Here is a 26435-nt window from a genome sequence, read left to right as displayed (position 1 = left end):
CTTAAGAGTTCCATTAGTTAAATAACATTAGGAACTTCTTGATATCATCAAGATGGTCCAACAAAATACAATCTGTAAATATGACACATATAATTGTATGACACAAAATTAAAAAGCTCTACTAGAAATAAAATAGGCAGTAGTAAAATGAATGTGACAGAGGGAAAGCCATGAGTATAATTTATCTCTTGACCACTAAGCAAGGTAACTATTGATATTTAAAACAAAATCCATTTCAGGTTAGTGAATCCACTGACCTCTTTTATTTTTCCTTATTGTGAAATGTCCACCCAGAGGGAGCCAAAATAACTGAGCAAATAATGAAGATGACAGTGGGAATTAACCCAGTATGTTGTTAACATGTACTCAGAAATACCAAGGACACAGCAATTTTCATGCCAGCTACTCAGATTGATCTTAGTAAATTCTCATCCACTGCACTGACACAGCTTCTGGCATTTTATCATGGGAATTTTCTTATTTTAAAGCACCATTGTTCATGGGATGAGTACAAGAGTACCTAATAATTCTGCACTGCTGAGTCCTAGGCTGTATCTGCATCAGAATTAGTAGCCGGAATGTAGGATAATGAACTCGAAACTTAATGATTATTCCCTTTAATAAGAGAACTTCAGACTCCACTCCAGGCTGCTCAACATTTTCCCCTTAGAATAGCTACCTGTTTTAAAAGGGATTTTTCCACTAGTGTATGATCAATAATTGAACTTCATTTTAGTGTTGTGTAAAGATCTCTGAACTTTGGAGTCAGGAAGGCTTGATAACAATCCCAGCTTTGAAGAAAATTTTTCTATGCCTAGTCCTGGCAAACACTTAACACCTATGATGTTCACGTGCTCAAAGGGGCCTTTTCTCACCACCATACCAGATATACCTCTCCTGCCCCAACCCCTCCCCTAGGTCACTCCATCACATTATCCTGGTTTATTTCCTTTATAACACTGATCACTGTCTAAAAGTAACTATCTTATTTATTTATTTCCACATTTACTTCCCTGCATTAGACTATTAGCCCTAAGAGGGCAGAGACCCTTCCTGTCTTATCTACCATTATAACCTCGACAGCTTCTAGCAAATAGTAGATATCAGTAAGTAATTGTCAAATCAACTAATACATAATTTACGCCATTTCTGCTTCAGATCCAGTAAATATTTTATTCCATCTCAAACTCTTTAGTTTCATTTTCACAAGCTAATAAAACAGCCAAATGAAGTTACTAATACATAGTATATATAGTACTAGATTTATTTTAAATATCCCCAAAGTGTGTAGTGTTATATCAAGAGATGCTTATTCAGATCCTAGAAATTCTCGGGATAAGATGGATGAAGAAGACATAGTCTCTACCTAGAGGACTGTAAATGTATAGTTTAATGGGGAGTGAGAAACGGTGGAGAAGCAGGCTTGTGGAATGTGTATCCTAGTAATGTAGATACTTTCAGGGCCAAGCATACTCAGCATTTGGTGGATACCCTCATTTTCTGCTCAATGATAATAAGATTTTTGAGGCCTATTGTCAAATATAAAGAAAAAGGAATTAAATTTCTTCCATATGGCACTGGACAAGAGGAGGAAATTAAGACTGTTATAAACACATTAAAATGTTTTCTCAATTCAACTGCTCCAGCATTAAAATTCTACCAATATCATGGGCTGATCCAGGTAAGAGATGCACAAACAGAGGATGGAGTTACTTTTCAAAAATGTTTTTGAGGAGATTCAGTTTGTGAGTTTAATTGGATGACCTTTTAAATTCTTCTCAATAATAAGATGCTGTTTTAATTTGTATATCATCAAATTCTATTCAAATCATCTAATAGTTAAAAAACACCTTCTATGCCAGTTTCTGGAAACAAAAAGATAAATATGCCACAGTCTAGTATTAAAACATAGTGCTTAACCTCTACCATGTTATCTTGTTCGCACATGTAAGTCAGGTTCATGGCTCAGCTGCTTGGCGTAAACAGCTATTTACAGGATGATGGGTCACCGCAATCACCACGTACAAATCAGTTTGTTTCTTTGTTGTTCATTCCAATGCTAGCTCCAAGATACACAGTGGAACTGGCGTGTGGTTTTGGAGCCACAGTCCTACTGGTGGTGATTCTCATTGTTGTTTACCATGTTTACTGGCTAGAGATGGTCCTATTTTACCGGGCTCATTTTGGAACGGATGAAACCATTTTAGGTGAGTAATGAAAGATTGTTGTAAATCTCCCTACTGTCATCTTTAGAAAACATGTTGGCTTGATAAAACCTAGGTTAATTGGAAGATGTAATTAGACTACCTTTTGTTTCAGCCCTTGCTATTGAAAATCTTCCTAATGCATATTATTCTGCTTTCTTGGGTCAATATGTGATTTAGTTTAGATCAGGACTATTCAAATAGAAATATAATGCAAGCCACATACGTAATTTAATATTTTTCTAGTGGTCACATAAGGAAAAGTAAAAGAAAAAGTGAAAATAATTTTAATAATATATCTTATCTAATTTAATATATTCCAAATACTATCATTTTAGCTTGTAATTAATATTAAGTTAATAGAGATATTTTAGTCTTATTTTTGGTACTAAAAATCTTCAAAATTCAGTATGTATTGTATTTTACACATATAGCATATCTCAATTCAGACCAACTGCATTTCAAGGGCTCAATAACCACTTGTGGCTTGTGGCTACTGTACTGGACCCTGCATGTCCACACGCTTTGTAACCACAGGTGATCCATGTACCAGAAGCATCACATGGGAGCTTACTAAAAGGAGAATCTAAAGCCTACTCTGAATCAGAAGCTATATTTCAACAGTATCCCGAAATGATTCATATATACACATTAAAGTTTAAGGAGCACTGTTCTAGTGCATATGTGCCTGGTGACAAGAATGAAACATTTAACCTATAGATTCTTAGACCCATCCCATAAAGATTCTCATTGAGTGGGTTTGTGGAAGAGACACAGAACCTGTATTTTTAATGAGAGGTGATTTTTATAATTAGGCAATTTTGAGACAGATTGATTCATTGAATCTAGGTATATTTTTAATTGTAGATATTTTCAGGTGTACATAATTTAGACAGTTTCTCAAGGTTTTGCTCAATTTATAATTCTAACATATTAGTGAGTGACATACTAGGACAGGAACTAGAAATTTTCTGCATGCTATTATTGCCAGCACATATGACTGAGTATTTGCTTCCTGATTCTGTTAATTCATAGTTGAATGAGCCAAACCTCACTCATTCTCCACTACAAAATCTGAACTCAGTGATATGAGAGGAAAAGACACATCAGATGAAATTTTCAATTACACCTTAAAATAGTCATTTTGCCCAGAGACCTGTCACAGGTGGGATATCATACTGAAATCTGTCAGCTAATTTATATAAGTAAAAAATGAAAATGTCAAATATTCAAAAGTTCGATTTTAGAAAAAAATGCAATACTATTGAGGAACATTCCTAATTTATATTGGATCTGTGTTTTCTGTTTTTTAATTTTTGCTAGATGGGAAGGAATATGATATTTATGTATCCTATGCAAGGAATGCTGAAGAAGAAGAATTTGTATTACTGACCCTCCGTGGAGTCTTGGAGAATGAATTTGGATACAAGCTGTGCATCTTTGACCGAGACAGTCTGCCTGGGGGAAGTAGGTATTTCAGATGAATATAGGTGATGCTACACTTAAAGGCAGAGAAGATCCTTAGCTTTGGGTCATGTACAAGAGTCATGGTACAGCTGTATGTTGGCATCTTTGGACATTTAAATGTCCAATGCTTTGATGTAATAGACAGACTCTAGGAATAAATCTACATTGTAAGATGTAGACTATAAGTACAGTTTATGGTATTAAAATATTTTCCCAGGTAAGCTTTAAAAACTTAGTGTCAAAAAAGTGTAGATGCATGGTGGATTAGCGCTCTAAGTACCACAGCTTTAAACATTTTGTTTAGTCACATTTAGATTTTTAGAAGGTTTAGCTAATATGCATTAATCTGCCTCTAATTTTTTCGTAAAGACTGAGTTTAAACAAAACACTTTTATAAAGACTGAGGTTTACTCAATTTTACTAAAAATGAGGTGCAGAAGAGAGTGCATGGAATCCTTCTTTATATTACTTACTGATAGTAAGTAGAATGTTTCCCTGTGGCATTTGCTAATATCCTTTTCTTCACCCTTGTTTTCTGGCAAACCAGTGCTACTCAAATCCCCCCTTTCCTTGTGTCTGTTTCTTCCTTTCTATCAGATTACACATTTGAGATAAGCTTAACATTTTACAAAGGCCAGTATATTCTAATAGGTTTTTAAAAAGTTAGAAATGCTGAATGATTTTAAATAAAAGTATACCTCTAATTTTCAGATCCAAACAGTAACACATAAAGTGATTGATAGTACATTTGAGTCTGTTTTATAAATGCACTCCTAAGTAATACTCCTAAACCCATTGTTAAACTCCATACTGGTAAAAATGCATGTAATGTCTCTAATCTTTACAACAAACTAATTTATTTTCTCCCCCTAAAATCCTGTTTAATCACTTAACATGTTTTTTAAGGTTACATTGGTAATTAAGATAAAGAATAGACATTAATGTTTATTCTTATTTTGAATTAGCTGGGTCACTTACTGTATCTCCCCATTCATCACCCAAAAGTCCATCAATGCTTCTGTTCTACAGCAGATGTCTCTTTCAGTATAATTTTGCCAGGAAATGGTAACTTGACTATATAGTTAAAGGATAAATTCCACTCATTTTAAGGCATAAAATCCTAAATAATTTATTTATCTATTTATTCATTCATACAGCCATTCAACAGATATTTACTACTGTGTGAAAAGTTATATAAAGATACATAGTAGAACAACAATGTAAGACCCTCCAGTAGGGATTGATAGTTCTTTGAAGAATTCAGGTTCTACATAATTACTCTGGCATCTTGCTTTTGACGGTTGATCCTTGTGGTCTTTTGCATTCTCCCTGCTGTTCTCACTCAGTCCCCTTTGCCTCTGGGTCTCTCTCCCTGCTTACACACAGTCAGCCTCCAGGAATACTGCTTGGAGTAGGCAATTACTTATTCCTGGATTCTCCTCTAGGCTGCACATGCTATTTTAATTGCAAATCTTTCCCCACTGCCTCTGTACCTGCGAAGATTAAGGTACAAAATGACGGCTTAGGGGAGTATTGTAAGCCATGAAATAGCTTTCCATAACACTGGTGCATTCCCTGGAGTCGGCTTCTATCTGAACCCCAGGTAAAGGATTATTCAGTCCTTGATAAGCAACCTCAAGGAGATAGATTATTCCCAAGAATTTAGTGATAGGAACTAATCAGAGCCCTTGACAACAGAATAAAATTACACTGCACTTCCATTTTCCCTGCGTTTTCTTCTTCTTTTTGGACATGAAGAAAGCATTTGCCTGTTAGCGAAGGCACACACATCAGCTGGCAGCTGCCGAAACACATGGCTTCACAGTAATGATAGGAGTTTAAAGAGAAAGATTCAGGGACTAATTTAGACTCCAGAACAGAGCAGAATAGAAAGCTGAGCTGAGAATGTGTTACCAGCCAAAATGCCATTCAGTTGGCTAGATTTTCTTAATTTCCTATTCCAATGACATAGTGATACTAGTCTGAGTCGGGGAGGTGTCTGGCAATAGAGAGAGAGTTTCAAAAAATGAAGAGTTCTACTCTTGCTGTCCTGTGTTAGTGAAAAATGAACTTCTATGACTTTGACTCTATAATGTATATTTTTTGAATGCTTACTGGCACTAGAGAGTTAATACATGGGTGTCTTTGGGGAAAAAGGGCTCAGGAGCTGATTTTGCTGGGCCATGACATGTAACACGGTTTGAAGAAATTGATTTCAGTACAACCCACTCATCCTTCACGTCCCGAATAATGCTTTTGAAGACGAAGGTCATAGAAATACATTTTGGCTTTAGGCTTGTTTAGAACTCTTTTGGGGTTGGAATATGTACATATAGATTCTGTTCCCCGGAGGAGAGTGACATTTTGTGAACAGAGTGATTGGGACTAAGGACTAAGTGTTCTTCGTAAAAAGTTTCACCTCAGTTCTCAGTCTGTTACCCTAATTTCTTTTCACTTGCTCCTCAAGCCCTGTACCTTGGGGGAGTTCTTGGCCAACACTAATCCCCATGGTGTTTTCTTTCCCAGTTGTCACAGACGAGACCTTGAGCTTCATTCAGAAAAGCAGACGCCTCCTGGTTGTCCTAAGCCCCAACTACGTGCTCCAGGGAACCCAAGCCCTCCTGGAGCTCAAGGCTGGCCTAGAAAACATGGCCTCTCGGGGCAACATCAACGTCATTTTAGTACAGTACAAAGCTGTGAAGGAAACGAAGGTGAAAGAGCTGAAGAGGGCTAAGACGGTGCTCACGGTCATTAAATGGAAAGGGGAGAAATCCAAATATCCGCAGGGCAGATTTTGGAAGCAGCTGCAGGTGGCCATGCCAGTGAAGAAAATTTCCAGGTGGTCTAGAAGTGGCGAGCAGGGTCTCTCCTATTCATCCTTGAAAAATGTATGAAAGGGCCAGTGAAAGGGGTAAAAATATCCAAGGGTACTCCAGGAAGGAAGAATTCCCCCTTCTTTATTCCCAATTGATTGCTTCATGGACAGAAAAAAATTCTATGGAAGCCTCCCCATAGAGATAAATTCAGGGTGACTGTAGGAAGAGCTGTTCTGCTTCCTCAGGCAATAGTAAGGCTTAGAATGCTAGTGCCACCTCCTGTCACCAGCGTCTGATGTCACTATGTTCTTTGCAAAGACCTGGTTGATGCGAATTTCCCCTTCTGCATCCTGCATTCCTACCCCTACTCATCTCTATCCTCTCTCTCTCTCTTTTGAAATAATCTTAACATTATGGGGCAGCCTTTGCTGTGGATTTAAAGACCCCTTAAAGATGAGTCATCTGTTAACAGGGTCATTATGAGTTTCCAAGTATAGTTTTCTTTTTCTTTTATTTTTACTCATCCATTAAAAAGGTAATCAGGGCCTAAATTTATTTTAGCTATGGATAAAAACTCTTTTGCTCATTCAGCTGTATCAGACACCCTCATAGCAAGACTGACACCACTTAGGATGATACAAAGCAGAGTAACTGAAAATGTTCCTTAGACAGCAATTGGTTTAAAGGGCTTGCCTGAATTGTCTCCTACTATGCAACCCATGTCCTCTATCTCAGGTAATTGATATCATATTTGTCAACTTGAAAAATGTATAGTAATTTTTATTAAACTCCCGATTATCTGTAGGTTGACCCATACTTATCATTCCATCTCCCTACCTACTGCATCTTGTGTCAGTCATTGGGAGTTTGCAGGTGGTTCCTCACTTGGTTCAGTCAGATAGGAAGCTTCTCTTAATGGTGCTAATACCAAGTAAAATAACAGCAAAAAGCTTTTAGGGCCTTTTCTGTCTTATGAGAAAAGCACAGAACAGGGTGTTTGTCAATTTGTCTTTTAATCTCAACCTTGCTAATGTGAATATTAGGAAAGTCATTTCTCATTTGTTTCTGTCTCCCCATTGTAAAGTGTGAAAGTTAGACTTAGTGACCTTGAGAGTGCTTTTAGCATGAATATTCTAAGAGCATTAACTGGACCCCAAGCATTTTTCACATTTTATTCACTGGTACAGTTAATACACTCACTCCAAACAAGTCAGTCTGAATAGTCACTGTTAATGAAACATGTTTTAGTTTGTTTTAAGTAAAGTTTTACTGTTCTTAAGACTTGGAAAAGTGAAAACTAAGTCCAGAGTTTACAGAGTGGTGAATATCTATGTTACATATAGAGTTTTAAAAACATATGTATGTATATACACACAAGAATTATATATGTATATATATTGCATATATATATACACATGAATTACATATATATACATATATACATACATGAATTGTATATATTATATATATAAATATATATATATACATACTCACACTATATATACACATACAGACATATGACTTTAAATGGTCATTGGCACAATATTAAGAATTACTGGAACTCTTATCCAGTTTTTAAATTACCTTCTTTACTGTAATATTTTTGTGTCAGTGTTTTCTGTACATTAATATTTGTGAATTTACAGCTCACAGAGTGGTAGTTGTTGTTAGCTTTTGCTCTCCCTAAATTAGTATAAATAACTTACTACTGCCACAGTTGATCTGGGTGCAACAGAATCTCTTGTGCACAGAGCTTCCACGGTCACTGCTAAGCAGTAGTCAGCCCTCTGGCATTAACTGATCATTTACTATGTTCTGAGCACACACACTTAGAAGGTAAGCTATATTAATCTTAGTGCTCAACTACTGGAGAGATAAATCTCTATTTGGACTGTTAAGTAATACAGGAAAAGAAAATAAAAATACCTATAAATAAGACTGGGTATCCTATGAAAAATGAGAATTCATAATTTAAGGAGATCCTTATCTTAGTAGTATGAATGTTGATAAGCAATTCTAAAACTATCTACTACATTTGTGTCCTCCTGAGGTATTAAAGTCTATTTAATAAATCATTTTTCTACAGAGGAGTTAACGATTATTTTAAATTAAAAAAAACCTTCATGAATCATTGACCATAAGCCTATGGTATGGGGTCACTCTTGGATCTAACTTTTTTAGCCTTATTAATGCTTTACTTTATTAGAAACCACAATTACTCCTCTTATTAACCCTTCACTCACAAGACCAGAGGAGAGCTGACTTCAGATAAGATTTGAATATCAATTCTAGGATGAATTTTAGGTAAATGAAGGACAGCCCCATTACCAAGGGGCTGTTCTCTTTGCCAATGCTGCATTCTTTTTGCACTTTTGGATTTTATATTTACCCCAAATGCTGTTTGGTACCCCTAGAAACTTCTTGTCCTATTTATATTCCTGTATTTGGTACTGAAATTTTCCAAATGCTAAAATCTAAAGCAACTCAAATCTAAATGATATGTCTCATATTAAGATAATTTTGTTTCAAGATTTTTTTGTTTTATGTCCCAGAAGATGCCCAATACAGATTATCTGAGTGAGATGGAGAAACATAGTTTAGAGAACAAGAAGAAATCGCTCTCTAATGTTAAAAATAAAAGTATCTAATGTTAAAAAGAAAAACCTTAACGGTTTTAGATATATGATATAAAGACCTTCTGCACCCGTTAACAAAAAACCATGATATATAGAGTGTCTAATTACACAGTCATATAAAATTATTTAATATTTTTCTGCGTTGTAATTTAGATGATTCCCTAGGAGTCTAATAAACTAGGACTTCATTGTATTGGGGAACAAGAGCATTACTCCACTTGTTAATTATCTATTTTCTTTCCATAGGTTTTCATATATTATCTTTTTTATTTTATTCATAAACTTTTGTATTTTCCATTTTCCAATGATTTGTAAATTTGTTTATTTTAAAAATAAACCATTTATTTTAAGCTTTGAATTTTATTTTGTGCATGTGTTTTATGTCTTTATTTTCATGTTTGGGCATAAGAAATGAGAATACAAAAATTAATTATACACTTAGAAAAAGAAATGTTATGAGACATTAATTTTCTCTTTCTGAGAAAAATCTGAGAAAACCGGGAACTTCAACTCAAGAACATTTTTTTTTACATGTGAGTAAATGAGTTACTTAATTAAAATGGGTTGATCTAGTATACCAGACATGTGTGTGTATGTGTGTGTGTGTGTATGTGTGTATGTATCTGTGTGTGTGTGTGTGGATTGAGAAAGAGAGAGAGAATCAGAGGGAGAGAGAGAGAGAGAAGGAGAGAGAGAGAGATGGGGAATAGAGACAGAGAATAACAGAGAGGCAGAGAGAGAGGAGAGAGTTTTAAAATAAAGACACAAGCCTATTCCTTTTTTGTTCAACTTGAAACTTGGGCAGTTTACAGTAATCTCTTACCTTTTATAGGTTTTAATACAACCCTAAGGCAGTTGCTTTGAAAGGAGATCAATTAACTAATGCTTTGCCGTTAGTTAATAGGTGATAATTGGAATCAAATATGCATTTCTATCACAAATTTCAAACAAATCAGTGATAAATATTTGGAAAGGCATTTTCTTTTGAGTTAATATTAAGTCTGTAGTGACAGGAAAGATTTCTTGCTCTTTTAAAAAATATCTTATTCATTTATTCCAAGATTATTTATTGGATCTCTATAACTGAGCTGGTTAGCTTAGTAAAAATTTTCCTACTGAAGAATTTCCCAGCTTCAAACCAGTCTCCAAAGAGTAGACTTAAGATCAATGGATTCAAGTTACAAGAAAACAATTTCTACTCATTTAAGAAGCAACTGTAAAGCAAAGCTAAACAATAATGTATTTCACAGTCTTTGGAGATATTAGCCCCACCGCCATTACTAGAGATGTACAAGCAGAGATTTGATGGATATTATTGAGATTTTGTAAAGGGTTTTTTTGCACTGTATAAGTAATGATGATCCTGAAGTTGCTTCCAACTTTGAAAATGACTTACTGGAACACAGTGGTGACTATTTTCAGTATCAGCAGTTTCAATATCAATAGTTTGGATATGATGGCTACCTGGCTATTACTGACCCTATTAAAACTTTTAAGATGTATTTTTCAGTCACTCACTGAAGTTACTAAGTCTTTGACACAAGTAAACTTGCAGTATAACAGAAGAGACATGTTCAGCAACTTGTCTATTTCTCTGTTTCTACTCAAGGGATATGAGGTATTTTTAGCATGGGCTAACAGATTAAGTATTCCAGTAGTATTTTTTAAACTGAATAGACAGAATTTTAAAAATTAAAATACACATTTTAAGATGGTTCTGTAAAGTTACCATTAGAATCAATCATTAGTCTATACATTATTTTTATATGTTCTTTATGTATTATTTTTATTGTTATAAACAATATATAATATTGTTATTAACTATAATAATGTTGTTATTCAATTTTGTATTATTATTATTGAATAATAATTGAATCAAGGTGATTAATTCAAAAGTGCACCATGCACTAGATATTTACCTATAGGTATCAATGAATTGTCTAACAGTCCTACAATTCTGCTCTCATTATGTGCATTTTATAGATGGATGAACTCAAACTTTTATAGATATTACAATAAATGATTATACTATTAAGATAAAATATTAAGATAAATGGAGAAACCAATATTTGAATTCAGATTCATCTTCCAAATTAGGTGCCCCCATTTTTTTTATCTGTACTTCAAGTTTTAAGAGAGAGAGAAAGAGGTTTGCTACTCTTTCATACACCAGTAAACTAAAGAACAAATTTACAGCCCTAGTTTTCTTTTGGTTTTCTTTCTACTTTCAAGTTAATACCAAGGAGATTACAACTTTTACACGCCGGAGTGTTCTGGAACAGTGAAGAGCTCTAGATCAGAAACTGTGACTTCAAAACCAATTTAGTTACGACACCAGAAAACTGATCTTATCCATCTACAGCCACACCTCAGTTTTGTTTTGTTTTTTGAGCCAAACAGAATAAACGACCTAATTTAAGATGCCCTCGCCAAATAATACTCAGCATTAAAAAATAGTAATAATTAACATCCTCAAATATGAAGTTTGATAATATGGAAGATAATAAAATAGGCCATAAAGGAGGCAGTTTCCTTCAAAGTACTATGTGAATACCCCTAGGTATAGCCCAACCCTTATCTGAGAAGCATATCCTATATCCATTCCTCAATGTCTGGAATTCCACAATTCATATTTGGGTTTTTTTTTTTGGTTTTTTTTTAGCATTACCCTCTCTCAAATGCAAATCCTCCATTTTCAGGGTGAGGTACCAAAATTAAAAACAAACAAAAAAAGCCATAGGCTTTAAAGACAATTTTCTTGAGAGGATCTAAGACAATGTTTTATTTTCAACAGTGGTACCATCATTGGACAGAGCAAACATTTTTCTAAAGTGACTATTTTGAAGTGAAACACCCACACCCACACTCACTCACACTCCCCCCACACACAATTTGAGTGCACATGTTCCTTTTGTTGAAAAACTATCCATGTTATCTAAGGGTTATATCATATTTATCATGATACAGGAGAAACAGTAGAGTTCCTACCCTTACATTCTCAGATTTGTGAAAGGGAGCAACATAAAACTCTGAGTAGCACCAGAGAGGACAAAGGAGTTACCAAGACACACACACACACACACACACACACACACACACGCGCGCGCGGGCTTTGAAGATAAGTGAAAATTTAGATTTATCTTTTAAGAGTGCAACAAAAATTGTCTAAAACACTTAATGCTCTTGATAAAACCAGTCAAAAGTTCTTAAACACTGAGCATGTTTCATTTGATTTTCCTTCAAATTCATGTTAAGTTCATCAACTGGAAATAAATAATCTTGTAAAGAGCACAGTTCCTTCATTCCCTGTCAAATTCATGATCCAATTCACTGAAAACTTCCAGCTTGTCTTCACAGGCTGAAAAGTTTCTCTGTCAGTGTTTTACCCCTGGCCTCAAAAGCATAGGTACTCAACCTCATGGTCTGTCCACAGTACCTGTTTTCAGAGTTGTCAATGGCTGCCATTTATAAATTTGGAATGCCTTTCCTTTAGAAAATCACATTGTTTAAGCTCCTAAGTCTCACAGTGAGTTAAGCACTCCATTTATCTCAAGAACTTTCCAGTGAGTTCTGTCCAAATTCACCTCAATAACTATTAGAATTGAATGCTTCATGCAAGGTCTCAACTTATTGCCTGATTTTTAACAGTCATTTTTGTCATCACTGTTGACCCTTTAATTGATTTCCAGGCCAATCCTTCACACATACACACAAGAAAAAAAGAAAGAGTATTTTGGTTGACAACATGGTCGATACTATGAACTGTCTGCTATATCCAAACATTTTAAGTAGCAAGAACTATAACTCTGTGGATCTTAGGAGGTAATAATGCCCTATTGACCTTTGCTGATAAGACTGTGTCTGGAGCATTATGTTCAGTCCTGTTCAGGGTACTATTTTTAGGAGACACTTATATATACTGAATATTATTAAGAGAAAAATTATAAAAGTGGGGAAGAGACTTGATACTGCATCATATGGAGAATAACATAAAATTCATGAAGTCATTTAATCTAGAGAAGAGAAGAAAATACAATGAGATCACAAGAATTATGAAATATTTCAGATATTTTAAAATGTCAGATCCAAGACCACTGGACAAAAGTGGAAGGAATTTCAAAACAAGAAATTATTTACCAACGGAGCTGAAATTAGCTGCTTTTAGAGGTGGTTAATTCCTCATCCTTAAAGGTAGCAGATACTTTGCAACCATTGATAACAGTAGTGTAGATGAGATTCCTTACCTGGGTAGATTATTTAACACTTAGATCTTATATTCTCAAGTGTTCATTGCCTGTCCTTTGCAGGATTGTCAACAATGAACTGAAACCTATATAAGTTTTCACTAGGCATTGTCCTATCTTTCCATTTTCCTATAGATACAGTGGAAGCAGTTTTTGACTTCATTCAAAGGAGCCGGAGGATGATTGTTGTCCTGAGCCCAGATTATGTGACAGAAAAGAGCATCAGCATGCTGGAGTTCAAACTGGGTGTCATGTGTCAGAACTCCATTGCCACGAAGCTCATTGTGGTTGAGTATCGTCCCCTTGAGCATCCACACCCAAGCATCCTGCAGCTGAAAGAGTCTGTGTCTTTTGTGAGCTGGAAGGGAGAAAAGTCTAAACATTCTGGTTCTAAATTCTGGAAGGCCTTGCGATTGGCTCTTCCCCTGAGAAGTCTGAGTGCCAGCTCTGGCTGGAATGAGAGCTGCTCTTCCCAGTCTGACATCAGTCTGGACCACGTTCAAAGGAGGAGAAGTCGTTTGAAAGAGCCCCCAGAACTCCAGAGCTCAGGGAGGGCTGCAGATGCCTCTCCAGCTCCAGACACGATGTCCAAGCACAGAGGGAAGCCCTCTGCAGCCTGTCGCTGCTGTGTCACCTACTGTGAAGGAGAGAGTCAGCTTAGGAGCAAAAGCCGGGCAGAGATTCATACCCAGCCCCAGTGGGAGACACACCTCTGTAAGCCTGTTCCCCAAGAGTCAGAAACTCAGTGGATACAAAATGACACCAGATTGGAACCCCCTGCTCCCCAGATCTCTGCCCTTGCTCTTCACCATTTCACGGATTTATCCAACAACAATGACTTTTATATCCTATAATTACTGTGTGGTGGGGGGTGGCTGCTATTTCTACCAGCCCATTTTGTTTCATGAACCTATGGGAATAATTGACATTTTTATCATCTAATGGACTATCAGATTGTGTCCCCTTTATTGATTTTTAAAAACAATTTATTTCTAGGAGACAAAAGATCCGAAGGACCCGAATCCAGACTTATTGCCTCTAACGGCCTCAGAAGAGCACACTCTTCTTGGGCCCTAGAAGGTCAGTATGTGCAAGTTGCCTAAAGTCTGATCCTCTCTCTTGCCCAATGGTTTTCAATGGAGCAAAGAATTTTATTGTGTTTCCTCTGAGTTTGTTGACCAACCTCATGTTATAAGTCAGTCAGGTGTACTTGGGCTATGACACTTACAGGGTATGTATATCTTGAGCGAGCATTATGGAAAGAAATTGGTTTTGATGGAAACTGTAGGACTAAGCTCAACAGAAAACCTACAGCACATTTTCCCAGGAAGAACCAAATACTCCCACGCAGGGATACATGGTGTCCTCTGTCTCACTGTAAATTAGTGTTCTCTAAACTGCCTAAAGTTGTTAGCATCAATAAAGTTATATTTTTATGTGATTTAATTTGTACTAACAAATTTTTACCTCTCTCTCTCCCTTTTACCTTTTATGGCTTTTAAATTCATATCTGAAGAGAATTCCCTTTAAGGAAATTGAAATTTGGTTTGGGTACTAGGAAAACTGAGATGTCTCTTTAGTTTCTTTCTAATATGTATAAAAGTGATCCGAGAAAGACCAAAAGAGAGTAAGAAAATGTCTCAAAGGAAAAGGAGGTTTATACAAAAATATCATTATATTTTTAGAAATGACCCCTGAAAAATTCAGTACCGTTAAGGGTTTAGGGTAGACTTTGGTATACCAATCCCTTCTTCTCATTCAGAATTCTGAGAATAGTCAATTCAAGTGCCTACAAGGATCAAAAGTAAGAAAAAAGAGAAAAGGGGGCCAGATATAAGTATAATACAATGCTCTCCATCTAGTACCCATGTGTATAGGGAAATAGGTATAGATAAGTATTTCTTTAAACATTTTAACACAATCATAAAAGGCACATGGCATTTGATTTCCAAGTCAGGGAGATAATAGAGATGATTAAGCCTGGAGGCAATTGAAGAGTATATATTTCTTTAAAAGGGATCATCCTCTACTCAGCTCCACTAGATTGCTGTCACTGATTTAGCCCCAGTATTGGAAGATTGTCCAGTTTTTCAAAAGAATCTAAAAATCAAGATTTTTATGTAATCTGTCAATTATGGAATGACCTTTACTTAAAAAGAAAAGAAAAGAAAAAAGTAAAGAACCAACCAAAACACATGAACGTGCATTTACCCAGAGAGCCACTAGTTTGTAATTTCAAAATGAAGGTATTCACCCAAAAAACTTATGTCAAATGAAGATCCAAATAACCCTGGTGATTCTGAGACTGGAGAACACAGACTGGCCCTAAGGAAATAATGGAAGACATTTATTTCCTCCCCAAATTGAAGACATCTGGACACTCAGAATAGGGCTGATCTGATCCAACACTCCATTAAGGAGAAAAAGCTGGAAAATAGTGTGCCTTCCATCTACTCTGTAAAGGGCCTCTGCCTGGTGGGTTTACTGTAAAAAAAATTAGAAGCTCAACCTGCTGCTCCTGACCAGGAGCAGAGTAAAAGGAGCCAAAGGTCATACCAGACATGAGCGCTCACCTTCAGTATATGAGCCCTGGCTGCTAGTGAGCTATGGCCCAATGGGTGTCATCCATTCTCAGTTATTAATAGTGAATGAGAGGTGGAGAAAGAAGCCAGAGTTTTCATCCCACTACTCCTCTTGGAGAGAAATACAGAATTCAAAAATGAAAACAGAAACAATTAGATCCTTCTCCTGCTGAAATAAGATGAGGAAGTAGGGCCCTCCAGAGTAAATGGGACTCAACATGGAACTTGCAATTAGGAAATGACAGGCCTGAATATCTACCTGAATATCCAGCAGAAAATGATTGAGCACAACCCGTGTTCTACACTGCATTCCTTCTTGAAGGGATTAATCCATTCTTGATTTATGTTCAAGAATCTTCACTTGGAAGACAGAGAGTAGTTTCTCTCTAAATCTGTTAAATAGTGGGTAATGTAAGTTGCTCCAAATCCCAAAAAGGGATAGAATGCAGTTACCTATAATCAGTCTTATTCCTTATTAGCACAGTATCTCAAACCATAAAATATCTTTGGGTAAATTAAGACATTACTTTTATGATTTATAAATTATTTTCTAAGTGAAGAAAATAAGTGAAAGGACTAGTGGCAGAGGCATGGAAAATTACACCTGAGCTCTTATTATGAATGAATAGCTGGATAATCATGGTGTTCTCAAAAGCTAAATGTTGGTCAGTATCAATTTCCATTGACAATATAAGTACAGTGTAAGCAATATAAAGTCATAATTTTTGGCATTAGCTATACAAGGGTCAGAAAGATGATAGACCATACTTGTACTGTATGGAGAAAAGCGATGAGGTTATGTCATTATTCCCTGACCCAACATGCTACAATTGAATGCAGTATTCAGTACCATATATTTCAGTGGGTGAATAAGAAGAATGAAATTTCCTCTTGGGTCATGCATATTCATAACTGAATTAATATGATTGTAAGTTAAATGGACATCATTTACATAGGAAAATTGCCTATTTAGGAGTAAGTTTCAAGTCAAGTAGAGATGAATGTGAGTCCTGCTTCTCTCCTAACTGTCTGTTTGACTATGGGCTCTCTGGGCCTCCATCTCCTGCTAGCTAAAATGGAGATAATATTATTAACCTCATTGGACTTTGCGAGCATTAAATGATATAATGCATGTAAGTTCATAGCACAGTGTCTGGCACACTGTAAGTGCTCAATATTTGTTGACAAATTTTATACACATAGTGAAATCACTCTTGTGGTTGCATAAATTTCCATTTGCATAATTACTTATGGCTTACAAATCAATTTTATTACATCATTTTTTTTAGCACAAAAGCAGTTCAGAGCAGGAACATATTATCCAGATTAAGTGACTTTCCTAATGACCCTCAGCCAATTAGTGATAGGGTTGGGCCTCTAATCTAAGCTTCGGACACCTGATCCAGTGTCAACTGTAGAACTACTCTTGTAAGATTCAGTTGGAAGTACGTCTATTACAAAGCCACCTAACTGGAACTATTTAATTTGAACCATTATACATTCAAATCAAAAAGGCAGTTAATGTAAACCCACACACAGTTAATTAAATGTCATATCAACTGTCTGATGTGTCATCTGGCCTTGTCATCTTATGATTTTATATAATTTCATTTAAAAATATTATAACATCTAAGCATTTAAAAAGTAGAATCTTTTTCTTTCTTCTAGGTCCTATGATCATATTATAATTTCCCCTCGAATAAATAATTTGTATTTTTATTAATGCAAAATAAAAATATGTTCACCATTTATCTTAAAAATTAAATATAATCTTTCAGGAGCTATGATTTATACTGTGGGTTCCAATTACTTACTCTTATAACTAGTAAAAACTCTAGTAATAATATATTCACTTACAGTGTGAAGATTTGAGGTGGTCGGTAAAACTAATGTTACTGAACTAATGTTCATGAAGAAGTCATGAATAATAAATTGAACTAATCATAAAAATGTGTGCAGAAGGACAAACAATCCCTATGGCACTGGTTTCAAACTTTTTGTGTCTAAAAATTGTTTGGGGGGCATCTTACAAGTGAGGATCTCAGGTGAAGCTCCTAATCCAGAGGGACTGATTTATTAGGTAGTGGACATTGTCCAGGAGTCTGCATTTTAACATTGTACCCTTGATAATTCAGATAAGGTATTCCATGGGTCAAACAAACAACTACCTATGAGAATTCTTTCAAACTAGTCTTACATTTTTATACTATTCAAGCTATAAGAAGAGAGAGCCTTTATTAGAATCCAGACTAAGCCTTCTCAAAGCGTATTCTTGATGCACCCACATCAGAACCAGTTTGGTTTCACATTAAAATACATATTTCTTGACCCCATGCAATATTAACTAAATGAAGGTCTACAAATCTGCCCCACTCAAGAGAGTGGGGCAGATTTGCACTTGGAATAAACTTCCCAGGTGATTCTGATGTACAAAATGTTTAAGAACCATTAATTTTTATCTTTCTTTAACTACTCTTTTACCCTTATAGGCTCTGATTTTCTCCAGCTAAGGAGGACTACGAATCATCCTTTTAACAAGGTGTTTACAGGAAGTACATGAAAATGTAGGACAAGTTTAACCCTTGGAGTTGCCTCAGCACGAGGAGATATTTGCATAGATGAGCAGTTAATAGAATATATTTTTAATATTTGAAACATCAAACACTGACATTTGGAATCTGAAGGGATTGCTGTAGTTTATCATATACGTTAATCAAAATCTCATAAGCTATGCTGTGCTAACACATAACTCCAACATTTCAGTGGCTTCATACAACAAGACTTATTTCTTGTATATGCTACATGTCCAGTATAGGGGCTTACTTTTTTGTAGCATTCCCATCTGAAATGTGTAGCTTCCTGCTGTTCTACACTCCAGACTAATTATGACATTTAATACTCTTACTCTTGGCCAGAACTAGCTACAAGTACTGATCTGTTCATAGAGAAGGCTGGAAAGTGTAGTTTTCCCGTGTGCCTTGGAGAGGAGAATGAAATAGAACTGGAAGAACACATAGCATTGTCTGTGTCTAAGAATGAGATATTGAGATTGCCTAAAGAGTCAAGGGACCTTCAAATTGAGATATGTCACATATTTTGATAATGAAGGAAAGAAGGACTTTGCTACCAAAACCCCACCTCAGGTTGCCAAAGTGTCAAATCAGACAGTTGTGAAAAAAAGCAGTGTACAGAAAAGTGTAGACCTTGTATATAAATGTTCCCCAATGAAAAATTGTTGAAGGAATGCATAATACATATAGCTTCTGGTTAAGAGGAAGAATTCTTAAAAATTGGAAAGTTTCTGTATTTGGTTAATTTCCATTCAGTGGCTTTAGTTAGCTCTCTAAGAATGTGATGCTCAAACTATCTGCCAATGAGCCATTTCATTTTTGAATATTCAGGGAGCCTCAGAAGAATTGAAGACATTTAGAACACAGCAGAGCATGTAACATGGTCATTAGAAAGCATCACTTATCCATTTATCTGAAGAGCTAAAGAGGGAATTCAAACTGAAAACGTTAAAGCTTAGATGAAGGAAGAGACAAATGCTAGAGTGGGCATTACGAAGTCTGCTGCTATCTGTGCATCTGCTCTATGGTTTGGATTCTCTGTATTAAAATCTGAATTATTGTATGACTCCTTTAATACTGTGAAATAACATTTGATCATGAGGAAAAGCTCTCTTTGGGGTGGTGAAGATCAGTGCTCAAGGAGCTTTTTTTTTTATTGAAGTATAGTTGATTTCTAATGTTGTGTTAATTTTTGCTGTATAGCAAAGTGATTCAGTTATACATATACGTATATAATTGTTTTTAATATTATTTGGTTATAAGTTATAATGTTGAACAAAGAAGAGGTTTTATGTTCTAGTGTAGTGAGGAGATTGTTGACACACTCCAAATTCTTCAGAGAATAATTTACAAAGTTTTCATTTTGGACAATTCAAAACACTTAAAAATATTTAAAAGGGAAGAATTCTCTTTGAAATGAGCTCATGGAAAGAAAGCAGGAAGATTCAAAATATACTCTGAATTCAGATCATGAGCTATTTTTATCCTGCTCCAGGTGATGCGACCATTAATACTCTATTGCCATATTGAAAAAAACTTAACATACAATCTGATATGCATTTATTTATTTTTCACTTAAGACACAAAGGCATACATAACAACTTATTACTTTTCCATTGTCAAAAACTGTGTCATATGCTTGCAATTAATTTGTAATTTAAAAACTGAGGTTACTCCAGACTGCTAAATCTACCAAAATGATTTATATGCATAATCTTGTAAAGGAGAATTGCCTCAAGTTATCCTTATAATACCTGCAAATGTTTCAGTGAAAAATCAATAGTGATATATTACAAATTTGGAGTAAAGAGGTTAAAAAATCCTAATATTCTAGATAATATCTTTTCCTTAAAGTGCAAAACTTACAACTGATTCCCAAATCCTGAAATTTGAGTCTTTTATTTTCATATCTTATTATGAAATTACATAAAATATGAGAAAACCAAATACAGATGATAAAATTATAGAAATCACCAATGAAATTACTTAACTGAATAGCCAAAGAGAGCCAGAAGACATGTAAACAGTCACCTAGAATAGGAGAGTGTTTAAAGTATAACACCTGGCTATAGGCAAAACAATTAGATGACTTTTAAGAAGTACCAGGAGAAAAAAAGGGAGAATAAATGAACCCGCTCAGTTATTCAGAAACCTCAGCAATAAAAAAGAGAAGGGTTATATGTAAAAATTCCCAAATATCAGACTTGAAAGCTAAAATGTGGAGTGGATGTCAGGTATGAGGAAATAAAGTTGAATGATCACTTCTATTATAAGGGCTCTTGATACAGTGCAAAAAATATTAGATTGGAGTCAGAAGACCTGAATTGGAGTAACAATTCTTCTATAAACTATGTGACTTTCAACCAGTTACTTTTGCTCTCAAGTACTCAATTTCCTCATGTATAAAATGGGAAAAAAATATAATATCTACCTCATTGTATTGTTGTAAAAGGTAAAATTATATAATAAATGTGAACGTGTAAAATGTGTAAACTACATGCTTGGTAGTGGGACGATGACGATGATGATGATGATATTATTAAAGAAAGCTAGGGGAAGAGAAGAGGTCCAAAAAAAGCTCCTTAACCTGCTGAATCCTAAGGGTACTTCCCACAGTACATGGTCTAACTGTAACCATTCATACCTAAAAATTAGGAAATAGATAATACAATTTCATATGACTCTAAACACTGAAGACTACAAAAAAAAATCGTAGTCTCTGAAAAAATAAGAAGTTGAAAAATGACGGTATTTGTTTTGCATTGCCATACAACAAATTACCCCATAGCAGCTTAAAACAACAAATATTGACGGCATCACATTTTCTGTGGGTCAGGGATTTGGGAGAGGCTTAACTGGGTGGTCCTTGCTCAGAGTTACACATGAAGTTACTGTCAGAGTGTTGGCCAGGGCTGCAGCTATCTGAAGGCTTGACTGGGGATAGAGGATCCACTTCCAAGTGTAGGCACATGAGTGTTGGTAGGAAGCCTCAGTCCCTTGCCATATGGACCTCCCTGTAGGGTCATAGTGTTCCTTGAGTATCATCATGATGCATCAGCTCGTTTACCCCAGAGGAAGAGATGAGAGAGAGAGAGAAAGCCTCAGTGTCATCTATGATCCAGTTTCCAAAGTGTTATATCATTACTTCTGCAATAGTCTATTGGTTAGAAATGAGTCCCTAAGTCCACCCCAAACTCAAGAAGAGAGGAATTCAGCTCTTGAAGGGAGGACTATCAAAGAATCTGTGAACATATTTTAAAGCCAGTACTGTAACATAGAAAGCCCTTTATTTTTCAGTTAAATTGAAGTCCAGAAAAGGAAAGTGACTGGTTCTTGGCCTTCCTAGGGAGGTTAGCCTCCCTAACCTGGTAAGCTAACTAGCTGTAGTGATGCCACAACTCAAATGAGAGCTAACTGTCTTGTTCTGGCTAGGGCATTTCTTCTGTCTGGTGAGAGATTATAGAATGGGGAAGAATTATATCATCTGCAGTCCTGGTATCTCTGTCTCTGTCTCTCTTTCTGTCTCTTGTCTATCTCTCTCTTCTTTCTCTCTTTCTTTTCCTCCCCTCCCCTCTTTCTGTTCTACTCGACAAAGAGACAGGCAGGCTCTGAAAACTGCAGATGGATGAGATAAACGGAGCTGGTTAGCCATATTCTTGGTCCAGGGTTGAGTCCTGAAATAGAACTTTTATTCTGGGCTTGCCTCTAAAGAGATTGGCAGTGACTGTTTATTCCAAAAAGCAGCTGCTGCAGGAGGAAGGATGAGCAGGTAATTGCTCTCTTTGAAGTAACTCAGGTTCTTGTCTTAGCTCTGAAGTGAAATGATTATATATTAATAATCAAGTCATTTCTCCCCTGTATCTCAGACTTCTAAGACCCCTACCCCAAATGGTTGGAGTTAGACTAGACACTCTGTAGGATGTTATAATTTTGTGCTTCTTTGGTTTACTTAGTAATGCATAAATAACCCCCTCCCCTATCATATACATACACACCAGTATCCAAGGTCTAGTGATAGTTGGAAAAATATTTAAGAGATGCAAGTCTTCTTCTCAATAAGACTTAATAATAATAAATAGTAAACAGTACTTCTGTCTGTTTAGACCTAGTTCCTGTAACATGCATTTCTCACATGTAAAGCTAAACAGCTTACTTCTGTTCTCCTCCGTTATCTGTTTTCTGTCACTGCTTGGTGCCAGTAGCTTTGAGAAGACACATTGTTTACATGGAGCCTCTTCACAGGTCAACTCTGTTACCTCCAATTTCTCCAAACCAATTTTAACCTCAAGTTCTAAGGTCACTACTTTGTAAATTAGACTGAAGAAAATGTTACCTTCTGACTTCTTAACAGCTTTATGCCCTAATCTTTTACCCAAACAAAAATCCAAGGACCTTTCTATTGTGATATATGTCCATATATTTCACCATGCCAAAAAATAAATGGAAACTACTTTTGAAATTATATAGTGTATAAACATCAACATCTATGGAGTTAGGAGATCTGAGATCTAATTCAAACTATAATTCTTTTACTGTGAGATGCTGAGCAAATCACTAACTGTGCCATAGTTCCCCCATCAATACAATTCAAGGATCACTATGTGCCTTTCTATCTCTGATATTCTAGGAGTTGATATAATAATAATGAAGCAAGACTTTCCTGTGTGTTTCAAGGTACAATCTATGATTCCTTCCAAGTAATCCAAAGTCAGATGTCTAAGGAATTGATTCTTCATAAGTATATAAAATGCTAGTTGAGTTGCCCAAAGTGAATAAAGATCTCAGAGTTCTCTCCTCCCCATTCATCCTGAGTCATTTGTTCATCAACTCTTGTTCATCTATTTCCCAAAATTCTTTCAAAATTTTTCTCCTCTCCCCAGGAATTCTAAGAATATGAGCTGCATACATGCTAGCACTCTATTTTCTGAACATGACATGCACTTTTATGCTCTATTTGCCTTTGCTAATGTTACTTCTGCTTGGAAGGCCCACTCTTTTCCTCCTTCATGTTAGAGCTCTGCCAATGCCTCAAGTTCAGTTCAAATGTTTTCAGACCTATAAAATTTCCCTGGTAGAGTTGGATACTCCTTCCTCTGTAGTTGTATTGTTCATAAGACTTCTGTTATTGAATTATGCATTTCTGCATTTCTCTTTCACCTACTGTCCTGTAAGTGTCTCTGGACAGATACTATATACTGAATCTCTAATTTAAGCACTTAGCAAGAAGACGAGAACATAACATTTTTCCAGCGATGTTTTGTTAAATAAATAAATTAATTATGACCAATATCATTGGAAAGAAAGTAATAAGAGCCTTGCCTCTTTCTTTCTTCCATCTCCACTCCATTATAGATGCAGTGTTCTATAAAAGGTACCATTTTAGGATTTTGTTCATCACTGTGTAAAATGAATTTCGATATTGGAATCCTGGGACTCCCAGCACCACATCCAACACCACTAAATTTTACCCTTGGCATTGCTTGGGGACAGATGATCCATGATCAAGTAGGGGTAGAAAGAGTCCCAGCTGTACCACGCCTGTCCTGGTTGTCACCTCCAAATAAAGGACTCTCATCCCTGCTCCACACTATTTGCAATTACAGCTGATGCTGGAATCAGCGTCATGCTCATTGGCAGATGTTCTATCTGTGATCTTGTTATTAAATAGGCTCAAAATGACAGGACATTAAGCTGTGATAAACACCTTCTACCTACAGTGTACCATAGAGTATTTCTCGCTAATGTATTTAAGAAGAAGAAAATTAAACCTGTTTATTATTTTAAAATTCAGATGATACGGGAAAAATGAATAAAGTACTGTGTTGATGCAGGGTTAATTGGTAATTAAGAGATCAGTTCTTCCAAACACCCTGCATAATATATTGGTTTACTCTAGGGGTCAAGAAACTCTTACAAGACAATATATCTTACAGCCCTCCTTTCCATGTTCATCACCACTACTGTGGTTCAGGACTCATCACCTCTTGTAGTAGCTTTTCTAGTTTCTCTCAATGACTCTACTCTCCCTTCTCTAAACTCTTGTGTATACCACCAACAAATTAGTCTTTCTAGGATACATCTTGGACCATGACACTTCGCTAAGTCCCAAAGAGTCTGCACCTCTTTTCCCACAAAATAAAACTTGTTTTGGTTTGCTTTACCCTGCACTTGGGATACTCTGTTCTCTAGCCTGAGCCTGTCTTCAACAACTTACTTCTTTCCTGCTTCTGCAGTCAACACTCCAATCCAACTGAAAGACAATGTTTCTTGAGTACTTTTCCATCAATGTGAATTTGTTCCAATTGTTACTTCCTGGGAAAACCCTTCTACTCATCAGCCACGTCCACTCTCAAAGTGCAGTTCAAATATCATTTTTCTGATACTATTAGCTGAAAATATTTTCTTTCCTATTAAATCTCTCATTGCATTTTTCCTGTTTTTTCATTCATTCACTCATTCAACAATATTAACTGAGCATCTACTCTGTGCCCAGCACTTTTGTAAAAACTCAAAACACATCAGTAAACAAAACAGATCAAATTTCTTTCTCTCCTTAGGCTTACATTCTAGTGGAAACAGAGAAAAAGTAAAGTAAGTAAGATACAGAGTATGTTATATAGTGATAAGTTCTAAAGATTTAGATAAAGAAGAGACATGGGATAAGGAGTATTGCGAGGGGACTTTCCATTTTAAATAGTGTTCATAGAAAACCACAAGGAGAAGGTGGCTTTTTTTTTTTTTTGCGGTACGCGGGCCTCTCACTGTTGTGACCTCTCCCATTGCAGAGCATCCGGACGCGCAGGTCCAGCGGCCGTGGCTCATGGGCCCGGCCGCTCCGCGGCATGGGGGATCTTCCCGGACCATGGCACGAACCCATGTCCCCTGCATCAGCAGGCGGACTCTCAACCACTGCGCCACCAGGGAAGCCCCTCTCCTGACCCATATTAATGGAAGTGTGAGGGATAAGGGTTAGGCTGTTTTCTTCCTGTCCCGTATATAATGATTTGTTTACATGTTTTATAGGGCCCTAATAAGAGTTTCTTGAAAGCATGATTATTGCCGTTTGCATAGTTTCTCCATGTTCCCTAAGGTCTCAGCCATGGTAGACGCTTTATAAGCCATTGTCCAGCAATGATCAAGCCATCCTCGGTTACTACTGAACGTTAACTTTTGTATTTCAACCTAACTTTGCTGTTGTTTTTTTAAAATGTTTATTGGAGTATAGTTGATTTACAATGTTGTGTTACTTTCTGCTGTACAGCAAAGTGAATCAGTATACATATACATATATCCACTCTATTTTAGATTCTTTTCCCATATAGGCCATTTACACAGTATTGAGTAGAGTTCCCTGTGGCATACAGTAGATCCTTATTAGTTATCTATTTTCTAAACAGTAGTGTTTGTATATCAAACCCAATCTCCCAATTTATCCCTCCCCCTCTCCCCCCGGTAACCATAAGATTATTTTCTACATGTGTGACTCTAATTCTGTTTTGTAAATAAGATCATTCATACCATTATTTAAGATTCCACATATAAGCGATATCATATGATATTTGTCTTTCTCTGTCTGACTTCATTCAGTATGACATCACTAGGTCCACCCATGTTGCTGCAAATGGCATTATTTCATTCTTTTTTGATGGCTGAGCTATATTCCATTGTACATATCAACCTAAATTTGTACAGTATAATTTTTAAATTTTTTGTCCTTAGAATGCCTAGCATCTCAACTGCCCTGTCCCTGTCAGAAGTGAAACTGCACGGAGGTGGTTACTTTGAGATTTAGCCATAACAGCAACCTACTCTCGTTTCTCCAAACTATCACACTCTTTAACCATCCCTATGTCTTCCTGTCCTCTTTGCCTCAAATGCCCACTACTCTATCTCCTACAGCTACTTGTTCACCTTAT

The 26435-nt window shown here is 36.1% G+C and overlaps 1 protein-coding gene across 6 annotated transcripts in view; it reads left to right on the top strand.

The window, feature by feature from the left end:
• The window catches only part of IL1RAP (interleukin 1 receptor accessory protein), a 136092-nt gene extending 110005 nt beyond the window's left edge, over positions 1-26087 (top strand). The window contains exons 9-13 of one of the 6 annotated variants that reach the window (XR_009563732.2): positions 2064-2207; positions 3528-3671; positions 13503-14081; positions 14364-14447; positions 25305-26084. Coding sequence is in view for 3 of the 6 variants with exons in the window: in XM_030860792.3 (XP_030716652.1) it covers positions 2064-2207; positions 3528-3671; positions 13503-14221 (1007 nt within the window). In the remaining 3 variants the exon portion in view is untranslated. Of the gene's footprint in view, positions 1-2063; positions 2208-3527; positions 3672-6197; positions 9482-13502; positions 17592-18438; positions 20967-25304 lie in introns of those variants that run through there. The other 5 variants (XR_009563731.2, XR_009563730.1, XM_060298291.1 and 2 more) reach the window with 5 other exon arrangements.
• Positions 26088-26435: the final 348 nt, after the last annotated feature.

The sequence above is a fragment of the Globicephala melas genome, chromosome 4, assembly GCF_963455315.2.
Source record: "Globicephala melas chromosome 4, mGloMel1.2, whole genome shotgun sequence".
In the NCBI taxonomy this organism is placed as follows: Eukaryota; Metazoa; Chordata; class Mammalia; order Artiodactyla; family Delphinidae; genus Globicephala; species Globicephala melas.
This window is presented reverse-complemented; position numbering and strand designations above follow the sequence as displayed.